The sequence below is a fragment of the Cyprinodon variegatus genome, unplaced genomic scaffold (assembly GCF_000732505.1).
Source record: "Cyprinodon variegatus isolate N-32 unplaced genomic scaffold, C_variegatus-1.0 Scaffold139, whole genome shotgun sequence".
Lineage (NCBI taxonomy): Eukaryota > Metazoa > Chordata > Actinopteri > Cyprinodontiformes > Cyprinodontidae > Cyprinodon > Cyprinodon variegatus.
The window spans coordinates 356743-371478 of NW_015150592.1; the positions used below are offsets into that span (position 1 = coordinate 356743).

The 14736-nt window shown below is 35.7% G+C and overlaps 1 protein-coding gene across 2 annotated transcripts in view; it reads right to left on the reverse strand.

Annotated features, from left to right (window-relative positions):
- Positions 1-14736, reverse strand: part of LOC107085985 (voltage-dependent calcium channel subunit alpha-2/delta-1-like) — a 113393-nt gene that overhangs the window by 20179 nt on the left and 78478 nt on the right. Inside the window, exons 22-32 of one of the 2 annotated variants that reach the window (XM_015376691.1) lie at positions 13577-13653; positions 9411-9419; positions 8690-8750; positions 8498-8604; positions 5097-5181; positions 4889-4951; positions 3511-3614; positions 1472-1543; positions 1064-1131; positions 939-977; positions 780-851 (exon numbers count right to left, since the gene is read on the reverse strand). In XM_015376691.1, the coding sequence (XP_015232177.1) occupies positions 780-851; positions 939-977; positions 1064-1131; positions 1472-1543; positions 3511-3614; positions 4889-4951; positions 5097-5181; positions 8498-8604; positions 8690-8750; positions 9411-9419; positions 13577-13653 (757 nt within the window). The remainder of the gene's footprint in view (positions 1-779; positions 852-938; positions 978-1063; positions 1132-1471; positions 1544-3510; positions 3615-4888; positions 4952-5096; positions 5182-8497; positions 8605-8689; positions 8751-9410; positions 9420-13576; positions 13654-14736) is intronic. The other variant, XM_015376693.1, reaches the window with a different exon arrangement.

The following is a 14736-nucleotide window of genomic DNA, read 5'->3' on the forward strand; positions in this document are numbered from 1 at the left end:
AATATATATATATATATATATATATATTTATTTATTTATTTATTTATATATACACATTTTTTGTATCTGCAGCGTGTAACAAAAGTAATTTCCCTATGGGATTATTAAAGTATTTCTGATTCTGATAACTTTAAAAAAACATCCAGATGCCCCTATATGAATTGAAAGCTAAATTTTTTCAACTATTCAGAAGAATTCTTTGAGATAGGGCCAAGGATGAGGGAGGGAGGATGAGGGAGGTCTTATTGGTCTCCGTCTCCCGATACGCTCTCGCCTGTTTCCAACCTTTCAGACATTTCAACATCTTTTCCTGAATCCAACATTGTACCATGGCAAAGACAATTTGCGTTTGCAGTTTGAAGAACACCTGCTTGCTTCTGATGATTTCTTTTGGCGTCAGCACAAATTTGACGAATAGCTAAACAATGAGTGCTTGTGTTATATGACTCATCCAATTACACTAGTTTTCACTAGATGTGGATGGCACCAATGATCTGCGTTGGATAGCGCACATGACATGAAATTAATATTTATAAACATTAAACCGAAGCCGAAGAGTAACGAGGAACGTTTCTTTTAAAAATGGAATAGAAAGTACAGATACTTGTTTGAAAATGTAATGAGTAGAAGTCAGAAGTAGGAAGAAAAATAAGTAATGGAGCAAAGTATAGATACCTAAAAAGTGTACTTAAGTACAGTAACAAAGTATATGTACTTGTGACTTGACACCTCTGATAATAACATTTTAAGCAATCATGAATTAGAATACAGAGGCCCACCTGATCGAGATCGTCCACTTGATTGGACATCACCATGAATCCCCCATCATCCAGCAGAACACAGTGTATATACTGAAATTACACAGATATATATATTTCTATAGATTTTCCACTTTTTTGTTTAAAACATCAATTAAATGACCCCCCCACCAACCTTACCGGATCATCTTTCCTACAGCCGCAGATCTCATTTTTGCACTTAAAACACAGAAAAAAGCAGAAAGGTTCAAATAATGACATGAAGCTACAGCTTGAGCATTTTATGTTGATAGAGATCTACCTACATTCTTCCAATACTCGATGCTGATGAAGCTCTCCATCCATTGATAGATGTCCAACTTTACACCAACAACTAACCAAGAAAAGTTGCGCACAACATTAAATCCAGACATCCTAGATCAAACTGGTCCTCTGTGTCAACTTTACACTCTGAACCGGAAAATGAAACTTGGCTAAAGATCACAGGCGATGAGACGACTTGATATGTGGTTTGTGTATGTGGGCTATTGCCAGAGAGAGCAGGGGGAAACAGACGAATGAGGGGTGGCGGTCATGAAATAGGAGTGTGTGGATGATAAAACTTTGAGGTATAAAAATTTACGGGTTTACAAAAGAAGGTGTGTAACAAGAGGCACTGCTGTAAGCAGGCAGGGAGGTTAAAAAATTAGTTTAAACATCAGAGGGCTGCTTACCAGCTGGTTTGAGTGTAAAACCATCAATGTTTAGGTTTACTGCTCGGCTCACAAGGACATTTTTATCACTTTCTGCAAAAAAGAATAACATAATAATAATAACAATAATATATAAACCAACATCTAGAAACCACCACTAAATAAAGTGTGCATTTTAAGAATTCACTCCCACTGAACTTTTAACATTTAACACAAGAAGAGATGATTAAGCTTTATTAGCCAATGTGATGTTAAATAAACTGCCCCCACCATTACAGCTGATATCAAGTTTGTTTTTCGCTATTTTTTGATAATGCCCAGAATTATAGATTATATAATTAGAAGCTGTGTCAAAGGATTCTCACAACTTAGAAGTTGATCTCAGCTATGTCAGTTTAGGTAAACGGCCAAGTTTTGTTGTTTTTGTAGATGTTCCATAATGATGCTTTTAGCTTATTAATATTCTTTATCAGAGCACTGAGGCCTCCCTAGAACAGCTGTGTTTATACAGAGATTACATTTCACACATGTTGAGTATTCATGAATTTGGTCATTTCTGAAGGGATTTATTTGAACCTTTTCATAAGAAAATTAGTAAAGAAACATTCATAGGTAACAATTCAATTCTAAAAAAAAATGATTGCAATCAGTGGCTTTAACATAACAAGGTTTAAAGGTTGAAGTAGAGTGTGAATATTTTAGTGTTACTATATAATTTTTATAAAAGAGTGCTATAGAAGTTTTAGAATTAGATTAGAATTTGAAGGGCACATTTAAAAAGATAAGAGATGAAGCCAGGCTTGGTGCTTTACACGTTTCACTAAGGCCAAGCCAGGCTGAACAGGTGCAGCCATGTCATGCTGGGTGCAATCCCGCTAAGTGAAGGTCTCTAATTTTCTTTAAAACAAAAACATAAGATTAACTGATTTGGTGAACAACAACAGATCGAATTCATGCTCAAACAGCGTAAAATATATATTTCCCAACTATTCTCTAAATACAAAATATAATTTATGGAGTTACTTTTAATATTAATCAAATTGTCAACTAACCGTTAATATGCAGTTCCCAAAGTGGATTGATTTAAATTCCTTTTTATTTCTTTGTTTCCTTTTTTTCAGTTTTAGCCTTTAACCTCAATGTGGGATCTTTGGATCAAACTCTGGATCCATTCATCCAGAATGGGACCTGGCATAAAAAACTTTTTTAACCTGCAGATATGATTTATGATTTTCTTCTTAATATTGAAATCCTGTCATACAGAACTAATATGACTGGACCAACAAGGACCTTGGAGGTGGATAAGATGGATTGTAAGAACATTTTGCAGGCTGGTAGCCTCTGGATCAAATGTAAAATGATTTCTATTAATGACTTAGAGGGTGCCTGCACACATATTTTAACCTCCTCCTAAGTTTTGATGTTAAAATAGGTCAGTGAGTCTGGAAATGTTCCTGCCCTGGAGTCATGGATGTGTTGCCTAGATGTTATTGAAGATGCAGTCACCATCATGTGGAGTGATAAGACATATCCGGGTAATATAATGCATATAATAATCTAGGTAGTAGAAAGCAGTCCTAACAATGGCTTATTCTGACTGTTAGTGCAAAACTCAGACCCAGCAGTCTGAACGTGTTGTGGATGCCATACCTATAAAAGGTAACTGTCAAGAAAACTTAAAATATGAACATACAATTTTAAGTTAGTTATATGTTTGGAGCTACTTGCATGGCCTGAGTTTACGGACAACACCTCTGCTTCTTTATCAGACATTTCTCTAATCCCCTCATCACGTTCAATAGACTATTAAAAGCATTTTTGCGAATCCCTGGTAAAATTCAGGAAACTTAGTCTGACCTGGAGCATGCTAGCTGCATAGAATAAATCACCTTAGTCATTTGTGTTCTTGCTTTTTTGAAGTTGAGTTAAGGCTTAATCAAGCCAGAATACCCAGATTATCTTGGTTTTCGTGAAATAGACTTCTGCATGATACCCATCATCTTGGCGGGGTTAAAACATGCAGCTGTGATGCAGGCAAAGAATATTTTTTGCAAGTTTACCATTGTAGCGAGTTGGTTTGACCATGTACAGATCATTGTCTAAACTTCGCTTGTAGAAACTTGACTCGTAGGTCTCTGCTTCTTCTTTCCAGTCCAACCCTGCACTGTTAAAATTGCACACAGTGAAATCAATATTTTACTTTACAAATTCAAATTTTAACAGTCTACAACACTTATGAAGTGAGAAATTACCCATACAATGAAATGTAAGTTTATTTACATTTAGCAGTTATTCCTGTATATAATGTTAAGACAATAGCTTTGACTACAGACAGGTACATTTTCCCAAAAGTTTGCCTTAATTTATATAGACAGAAAATCCCTGTATCTTTGCAAAAAAACAACAAAAAAACACAAATAAATAGAAGCAAACAATATTGTCTGGAGAAAAAAAAAGGATCTTAAAAAAATACGGAAAATGTATACCATGCATTGATGTGCAAATAAATTTTGAATAGCATGGAATTTTCTTTAGGGGAAACAATGGTTTGGGAAAGAGTCAATAAATGGTAGAAATTGAATTTCTAAAGAAGACTGTGAAAGAAAGTAAACAGTTTAATGAATATGTTTCTGGTTAGAAGATCAGCTTTATGTGCTCGATATCAAGTTTGCACATGTTTTTATGTAAAGCTACAGTAGATCATCCCCCAAGTCTCAATAAAGTGACTGTCCACATCCCAACTACTTGTTTGGGATGCACGCCTAAACAATAAAAAAAAGAAAAATAATTCAGAGCCAGATGCTACAAGGAGTTTTACTGGAAACATTTGCTTTGCACAGAAAAGATTAAGTGTGGTAATAATCTGTAATATTTTAAATCCACTTTACATTTACAAGAACAGTGCAAAAGCTAGCTTTTCTGCAATAAGCTTTCAAGGTGTATCTGTTGGAAAATAATTTCAGAAAATAACATCACACCTGCTGTTAAGTACAGTGTAGGAGCTTTGACACTATGTGGTATACTTCCAAGGGCCTTGTTGGGGTGCATGGTATAAGAAACAGTAAAACAGCAGGGCTTATTGAGCAAAATGGGCGTCATAGGTTCTGCAAAAACTGGCAATGGGGCATCACTGGGTGCTTCAACAAGGCAAAGAAAAGCCTAAAAGGTGCAGAACAGTGGGCCCTGAAGACAAAAGTACTGTTATAGAACACCTCTGAAGGGTAGAATACTAAATTAGTAATTCCAGGACTCATGATTAATAGATTAAAATAAAATGTAGGATCTTTCTACCTTTTTTTTTATCTGAAATTTGATACCTAAATAAAACAATAATTATCTTTCCAAGAGCTGTTGATGAACATTTGACTGTATAGTCAAGGTGCATGTTTTTCATTAAAATAAAAACTTTTTTACCCCCCTTTTTTATTTCCTATATACCTTTTTGGGAAGACGCGAGTGATTCCTCCATCAGTTGCTACAAATCTGGCAACGATACCTTGTCTGTCAGGTGGAAAAAAATTACAGCTATGAGAACATTGTAACAAAAACCTGGAATATGCTTTATGGAAACTTGACATTTACTGCTGATGTTGAAATATTCAAACCATCTGCATTGCCAAACAGTAAATAGTGCCTCTTTACTTACTCAAACTCATTCTGTTTCCAGAATTTGACCAAATCAGCAGTGATACCGGCATCAAGGAGAAGTCTGTTCACAAGCTCTACATTACCTAAACAAAAACAAAGTTCACTTAAAGTAAAAAATACATCATCTAATATGAAGTGAAATAATAAGTAAAGATTTAGAAAAATAAAATGAATTTAAAACTAGAGATAACTGATAACTTGTGCAAGAAAAAACATTTTCTACATTTTCCCAGAATAACCCCAAAATGATCAAATTTCGAAACTAAAATTGCCTATAGAGTAGGAAAAAAATATTTGCAATTCAAAATGCTGTGGTGTAGGTGGTGAGGTGGTGCAAGTGTAAAAAATACTTTTGCAGACATTCAACAAGACCACATGACAAACATAAGAGCTGATAAAAGGGATTTGCCCCTTTTTTGGCCGTTCCTGGCTCTTTGAACCCTCCATCCACCCGCTCCAGTCCATAAACGTCAGAGTTCGCCAATACACCTCCACCACCACCGTCTCCAGTCTTTATGGCACGCCTCACACATCAGACAGAACAGCTGGCGTAACACTTTGGTCTCCTCTCAGCCCACCATCCAGTGGTTTTCATTAGGGATTCTTTATTGAAGGCAGCCCAAGAATTCCTAATGTACTTCTTCGCCACTGCAGTGGCTTAACCGCGTAAAGCGTGTAACGATGCCTGAGCCGCCAATCCTCCACATGGACTGCACTCCTCTCCCTCCCTTGTGGTTCTCTGTGGACTCCATTAAACTAGCAGCTAATAACGGTGAAAGTAATAATTCAACTGGGTGAAAAGTTTTATTGGTTTGATCATGTTGAGATGTTTGAAGTAAGTCCTTAAATGCAAACCATCAAATTAAACAATGGAACGCAATAAAAGAGCCCTTTTATAAATGTCCAGGGAACTTTTGCTCTGCTCAATACCCCAAGTAATACTTCATATCAAATAGAGTATTTAAGCAAGGGTAAGGATGGTAATGTGTTGGTCAGATGTCAAGTAAAAGGTCTGTCGGACCCGATATGTGTTTTATTGCTCTGCTCGCACTCTAGGCTGCATGTGTCCTGCTCTTTTTCACAAACACACAGTAATTGGATGAGGTCGAGTGGCTGCATGAGTGGTGTGAGAGGTATGTAACTGGTAGAGTGTGTGTGACCAAGAAAGCTGGTGTGTGTGTGTGTGTCACAGCTAAGCCGACCTGCTTCACACATGTGCAGCCAGGCATGATATGGTCAGATCTTTGGAGCTAGCATCAAATAGGTAACATGAAGGGAAAAAGGTTCCACTTTACAAAGCTTTGCCAGGTCATGCACACTAAACCATTCAACCAATCCTGTATTTCACACAAATGACAGATTTGGCTGCACAGTTCCTTGAAGCCCTCACATTTTATGTCCAATGCAATCTTTATTGCTAAAAGTTGGATGGCAGAAATTTAGTCACTGAATTCACCAAAGCAAACACTAAAAAGATAAATGAACAAAGCATATCAAGCATTTTCCTGTTTTATTATGGTGTAAACAACTTTATTCTCTTTTATAGGGATATTCTGTGAAATTTTGGTATTCAATTCCTAGACTATTAAACCGAAGAAAAAAAACGAGCTCAGCAATGGTTGTATAGGTTTGTTTGAGAATACCGCTAAACAAACAGTATCATGAGGACCATGGAGCACAACTGACCAGACAAAATAAATCCAGACAGAAGTTTAAAGCATATATATATATATATATATATATATATATATATATATATATATATANTATATATATATATATATATATATATATATATATATATATATATAAATAAAAGTCTAAGCTTTTAACATTTGAGAGAACAAAAGTGACAATCTGTCTCGGTCAGAAATGCTATAAAGAAGCTCATAGTAGCTCTGGAGAGCTAATGTCTGCAGAGCTCCATAGCTCAGTTGGAGAAATCTAGAAATGTGGCTTTGGTGGAGGAGTGTTGAGAAAAAAAAATAGACTTTCGAAAGAATTTTAAAGTTGCAGGGAAAGATTGGAGCAGCTAGAAACAAGAAGATTGGAATAAGGCTTTCAAAGGGGCTGTAAAAGCCTGGAGGTTCATCTTGTAGCAGGATAACCTGCTTAGATCTGTTTAGATCACACCACCCGCTTAAGTCCAGCACTAATTTTTACTGAGAATTAGTGAGAAAGCATGAAATTGTGTTTAAAGTATATTTCCATCCAATCATACTGAGCTTCAGCTACTTGCAAAGAAGAGCCGACTCAGGACCCAAACTATTTGTAGAGTATTAAAATCAATTAACCACAGAGGTAATAACTCTATCAACTATCATCAACCAAAGGAGTTAGTTTGATCAATTTTAAAGAGATTCTTTTAAGTACTTTAACGAGATGTTTAGTTTAATTTCTGTATTAGATTTCAAAACCACATACTGGTTGAGCAATGGCCCCAACTTTGGTAATCAAAGGTCAAATGCAGTTTTCCAATTGTGGGAGTGTAAGCCTCCCTTAAACAACTAATAGACAACCCCCCTACTCCTTACAAAATGGTCAGTAGTCACAAGTTTTTGATTACACATAGCTGTCCCCTTTATCCTTAAAACTATTTATTTTATAAATTTTTAACATTTTCTGCATTTTTTTTTTTACTCCGATCTCTTCAACACTAAGTTTTAAGAATGTTAACCTATGAGGTATATAACATCAACTCAGGGCTGTTGGTGCAACTAGTTTACAGAACAAATCTATTTTAAAGACTGCATGACATTAAATATCTTTTTACTTTGCAGAACGAATACTTCGGGAGTATTCAATATATCATACATATTTAAAATGTATTTTTTATTATTTAATTTACATATATGTATGAGTTTGTGATGCTCCAACTTGGTGTCAAGCTATATAACAGTCAGTCTACCGCCCCTGAAAAGCTCTGGCGCCCCCTATAGGGACTGCTTTAAGTCCCTGGTCTATAGCATTGGTTTTCAAACTAGGTCCTCAGGACCCACTGTCCTCCATGTTTTAGGTATTTCCCTGTCACCACACACCTGACTTAAATAAATGGGGGCTTAGTAGACCCCTGCAGCTTGTAGTGGCTGCTGAGGAGGGGGTGTAATTATTTGGAGCAGGTGTGCTAGAGCAGAGGCACTTCTAAAATATGCAGGGGGTCCCGAGGAATAAGTTTGAAAACCACTGGTCTGCAGCAACACCTGCAAAGACAACAGTTTGCAAAATACTAAATCATCAAAGCTGAATAAAAATATATGCCAAACTTTTAAGAACAAAAAACCCGTCAGAATTAATTTATAATGAGCCTCTCACATACGTCCGTTGCTGCAATTAAAAATGTTACTTTTTTAATCCATTGCATGTTTCATTTCTGCAGAGAAACAGGGTGGCTATACTTACACGAAGGATCGTTTGGAGTCCTTGTATCGATATAGTTGTTAAAGTCCATCAGGAACTCTGTGTTGTTTGTTTCCTTGTCAGGAGGCTTTAAGTCTGTGCAGTACATTCTAAGGAAAACCAAATCAGACTTATAAGCACACACAGTCAGGCACTTGGAAATCAAAGAATTTTGCTTTATATATGTAAACATACCTTGGTGCAATGAATGTGTACCCATATTCATCAAAATTGTCAGCAAGCAGGCTCTCAGAAACTAGGGACGAGATCAGGAAATGACAATCAGGCATCAGTTAATACGCATAAGGGATATCTTCTGTTCATGCTTTGAAAACAATTTCAACTTATTTTCAATAATACGTTCGTATTCTGCTACTAGGCAATGTGGAGATCGCTCATTGGGTCAAAGAAATTGTTTGTTCGAATCACCTCACCAAGATGAAAACCAGAATAAATAAGGAAATATCAAGAATTTAAACAACTTTTTTTTTGACAGTTTATATTTTTATGTCCATTATTATTGATGAATAAAATGCTCATTGGTTTGAGTACAGTGGGCACAAAATGGTTTGTGCTCTTGTGCAAACCGGAAGGAAGGAGGATAATGGTGCCTCCTGGATATCTGAAATAGCAACAGGATTAAAACACCTCTGTAATTTCATTGCTATTTGTCCAAAGTAACTTCCTGCTAATCGTAACCCTTATTTGTAATGGAGATTTATCAGTGCATGTACATGTAAACCAAATGGCTTTAGTTCATAGGAGCTTAAACAGGAGCAAACCTTGAGGAAAGTTAACACAGCACAGAATTAAACCTCTAAAAATAAAGTTAACATAAAAGACGTCAAGAGATGCGTTAAGGGTTGACAGGGCAAGGATTAGGAGAACAGAGATGAAAGTAAGAAGTGATACTTGCCCTCTTTCCCTGGAGTAGGAATAATCCCAGAGGAGAGAAAGCGAACAAACACGAGGATCCCCCAGGGAGGTAAAGATGAGAAGGAAAAGAAAAGGGAGGGGAAGAAAAGACAGGGTGAAACCACACAGGTCAAAGGTGACAATATTTTATTCACAGAGCGAGTCCTGAATATAAATATTGCAAAGCGAACAAAAGAGTTTGGTTCCTTGGATGCAGATGGTGCTGATGGGGAACATACAGTTAGGCTTAGAGTGTGGTCAGAGGATGAAGTTTAGAACCAGAATTAGCATCTTTTGATGACTTGGTAAATCTCAGGAGTTACCAAACTTTGATGGATTTTCTGTACATCTAGTGGAAACATTCACCATAGCTCAAACTGTGTTTGTCCCCTCCCCAAAAGACAAAAAAAAAAAAGAATAACTACAGACAATTATTACATCTCTCATGACGAAATGGAAACTCCTCTTTGATCGCCATGTTCAGAAAATAATTACAGCTTGTAGAAAAGCTTTGATAGATGGTCATACCTCAATAATTCAACATAATGAGCAGTGGTGAGATATTGGGAGTGACACCATCATTTTTTCTTTACTCTTGGTGTAAAAACAATATCAATCAAAACTAGTATTCGACTTTAGCAAAAAGATATTCACTCCACAGTATTTACTATTTAAAACATATAACAAATGTAGCAACTTGGAAAACGAATCCGCTTTTACTCTTGCACATTTGGTCACAGTATTACAACAGATTTTGCTGTATTTTAGTGGGACGTTATGCAATACCATAAAAAAAAATAGCAAATTGAGTATAGTTTAAAAAAAAACAATTATTTCTCATGAACAAAAATTGAGTATCAACAATAAGGTTTATGGTAGAACTACAAACTCAAAGTCTTATCACTTTTAAAATATAGCTTCCTTCCATTAGAGCCAGATTTTTTGAGTGAACAGATAATTATTGTGTTAATAGATTCTTTCACAGGAGTGAACGAACAATGGTGTTTCCTCCTCCAGACTCACCATTGGACTCTCTGTATTTTATCTGATCAATCATCTCCAAGCTGAAATTATTTGAGGACTTCTGAGTGAATGGAGCTGCAGCATATGTGCCTTATATTTATATTTTTATTTACCCATACAGTTATGTGGTTTATTACATTATTAAATACAATACAATGTCATATTTTAATGTAACAAGGAGGAAGATGAGGAAACTGGGATAGGAAAGTGATTTTGGTTAATTTGAGTGCTTTGATTAAAGTGAAGTAAAAACTAAATAAATAAAATGACACTGTCAGACTTAGGTTTTAGATAAACCTCTAAGCTTAATGTGCTGTGAAGATCTTTGATCCAACACCCACAAAAAAGAAAAATTGATGATAAAGCATTTAGAGGGACACACAGATCAAGCTGTCTGTGTTCAAAGTTCCTGTTTTTCATTAGGAGTAACAAAGTTGTAAAACACAAAATGAGTCAAAGAAAAAAAAGAGAAACTGAAGAAAACATCAATTTATACTCTTTGTACTGACTCACAGCTTTCCCCTTTATGGCTTCACCTTTAAATAATGCAAACATCCTGTTCGTCTGTTCTTCTTGCTACAGTGGGCCTTTGCCAAAACCACATCTGAGGGTCGTTGGAACAGACCGAGCAGGTGGGGGAGTTGATACATACAGGCACTCTCACACAGGGAGACACAAACACGCTGTCTGCGACACACTGGTGGGACGCTTTGCATGCAAAGAGATGCCTCTGGGAGAATTACCCCTATTTAAATATATATCTAATACAAATACTGTGTGCAGAAGTTTAAAAGAATACAATACAGAAGGAAAAGTGTTTAATTTCAGGTGAAGCAGGAGCATTGCAATGATTTAAAAATTGTTATCCATTTTAATTTTGGGGGAATTTTAAACTTGGTTAGATTGGTAAAGTTTAAGATGCTACCAAGGTAAAGCTCATAAGTGGTTTAGGATAAATTATAATGAACATCAACAAAAGAAAACAAAAACATTGTCATTATAACAACATCTGAGAAATCAATCTATAAAACACACTTGTTAAATTGAATCACTTAAGTATGCAATGCTTTGAAGACATTCTAACTTGGCGAGATACAACTAAAATTGCATTATGACAGATTTCCCTTATTGTGCAAACACTATATTTCCCCTAATGTTAAATGATAAAATCTGTACATACTCTAAGGGCAGATAAATAGCTTTAAGGTTAACTGAATGACAAAGTCTCCAATTTCAATAATCCAAGGTTTGGGCTGGACTTGCTGCCACTCAGATGATGAAAAAGAGCCGTTTTCCCACTCATTTTCTACAGCTCACTTTAATAATCTGGGAGTAAATCTGTTTGAGTTTCTTTTAAGGCCTTCCAACTTTTTCAGCCCAGTTTCAACTTAATTCAATAAAAAGGCTGCCAGAAACAAAACTACATATGCCAGCCAACTTTATTTTTACATCTTAAAAGCACAGACTGGGCACCCAAATTTGTATTTTTATTTTTCCCCCCAAAATAGCCGATAACATTGTACCGTTTGAAAAATGCATGAAAACCCAAACACAACAACATAATAAACACCAAATGGAAAAAATCCAAACATTGAAGAACACTATAGGGTGGGGCAATTTATATAAAAAAAAATGATGTCAACCTTTTTAGAGAACGTGTTCATAAAATAAATCAAGTCCTCTTTTTAGCCAAGAATAAGCAAAGTTACATTGATATCCTTATATTGACTTCAAGAATCACAGAAAAATCTTCACTTATTTTTTAAAAGTACTAGTTGTCAACATATATATGAATATACAAATGATACTCCAATAAAGGTTAGATCATCTACTGAAAGATGACTAAGTGGATTTAAATAGTGGGAAAGACCATCAATCTATAAATATAAAGATTTTTTTCTCTTCTATGGGCCACATGTACAAAAAGTGCTTATCTGCTCGTTGGGGACACCTAGAGGGTATGCCTGGAAATTCAGTATAGAACAAAAAAGTTATCAAATGTATAACTGATGAGTTGATATAAAACAGTGCAAATATGAAGCAGAGAAAATAAAACAAAATGCTATCTTCTTTGTTATCAATTATGATTAATAGCTTAAGAAGGAACATTAAAGTTTTGATCCAAGATAGAAACTCAGTGCCTTAGAATGTTATCGTTTTGGGATGCAGCTTATCCAGAGAGGTGTACTGCTAACCAAACAGCAATCACCTTCAGTAAAAGGACAATATGTTTGGTGCAGATGAAACTTTGTTTAATGCACCATTCATTCAGTCTAACGGAAAACATGGCTGGACAGTTTGCTGCTTGGAACATTAATCAACTTCATTTTCTTAACATTAGTTGTGTGAGTTTTGAATTTTTTTCAACAACAACAGACTCTCCCCTCCAATGGGCTGCATTTTGGATACCCCTGATCTGCGCTGCTTATAGCATTAAGTTAGATTCTAAACAAAGAATAACTGATAGTCCGGTTTATTTATTTGTTTATTTAAGTGGGAGTGTTTCACAATCGTTTTTTTCTCACACAAGACATTGTTTCAGATCATGAAACAGAATAACCACAGGTGCAGAACATATTTACAACATTTCTATTAACATAACATAGGCTTATCAAGGGGGGTTATTCTCAGTTATGCACACTTCTGCATTTTTACTAGCTTGCACTCGGTCCATGTGTATGCCACAAATCGCACATCTGGATTTGTTTGTCCGCATGCAGTTCTCTCAACTTTAGCGTACACAAGGTATCAGCTGGGAATCCAAGCATCTCTTAGTACATGCGGCCCCTGGAAAATACTTAAGCTAAACTGCACACTTTTCCAGACAGTGAAGGAACTACGTTATATGTAAAGGAGGACAGTTCTCTGTGCTGATATAAAAAAAATAGTTTCAGTTGCACCAAAGATGAGTGTAATAAGTGACTAGGAAATACTATTACCTATTAGACGAGTGCTGTAGATGTTCATGGGTGCTTCACAGTTTTACTTTGTAGGAGTCTTTTATTTTAGGACAGCATTGATTTTGGGTAAACCATGCTAGGAGGTACTGTTTACCTAACATCTTTATACTATAGCTAATAATCAAAATTTGATGTGATAAAGAAATGCACCAGTATTTTTTCAGTGATATGAATGTTAACTTACATTTTGCCTGGGTTATTGTGTCGCCTATTTTTGCACGGATGTATTTCATGCTGTAGTCTGGTAGAACCAAGGCCAGGCTGAAAAGAAAAAGAGAAATTAAAACACTGCCTTTAATTCAGCAACATATCATATCTCTTATTCAGTAATTAGTGCAAAACTCAAGTTTTTTATAAGCTACCTGCGTACAAAGCGACAGTTTTTGAGTTAACTTGTGTGCATTCTCATTTTGAATGGGAGACATTCTTTATTTCAAATCCAAAACAATTGGAAGTAGTTGAATTTTATAGTTTTCTCATAGCATAAGTTTATGTAATATGGATAATTCAGAATCAGAATAAAATTCCCTTGCCGAACAGCTAAGATTGGGCCAAGAAATTATCTTAGGAGTTTTAACAGGTGGAGGAAATGTTTGTGTTAATGAAGCATGCAATGACCCTTTATTTGACCACTATAGAAACAGAGTACCATAAATTACAATCAAGAGGTAAGAAGCACTCAACAGGAAAAAGAGGCAGTAAAATGTTGACGCATTATTCAGCAGCCTTTAGGCTGGCTAACTGAGGCTTCTATTTAATTCAAAAATATCTTATTAACCCCAAAGAGAAAGTAAATGTTGATGTAATTTATATTACCTGACTTGACTTTTACTAATGGCTTTGGGAGGAGATATTGATTTGTTGCGACAAGAAGATCAGAACTGGTCAAACTGCTTATTGTGACTACTGTGACTGCAGCCTTAGTGAAAATAAAAATAAACTGCAATCTCCAACACTGCTAGACTAAAGGCAGTTATTAATAAAGTAATAAACAGTAAATGTATAATACAAAAATGTTGCATTAATTCCAATTCAGAAATGGAACTTCTAATGTAATGTACTTTTTTTTCTTAAAAGTTTATTACTGTTAATTTGATATTTAGGCTTATAAATAACAAAAACCAAAGTGGGTTTTCTCTAAAATTTAATCACTTAAAACCAGTTCAAAATGTCTAATATAGAAATAGTTTGTTATGGCTTACTCAATTATAGGGCTGACCCGATAGTCCAGCGACACTACCCTCCACCATTAGGGTAAGCCACACAAGAAAGCATTTCAGAGTTTGGGAAAGGGTCACAGGGTGTGGTATGCAGCTGGAGCCAGAGCTCCAGAAGTCACCCTAG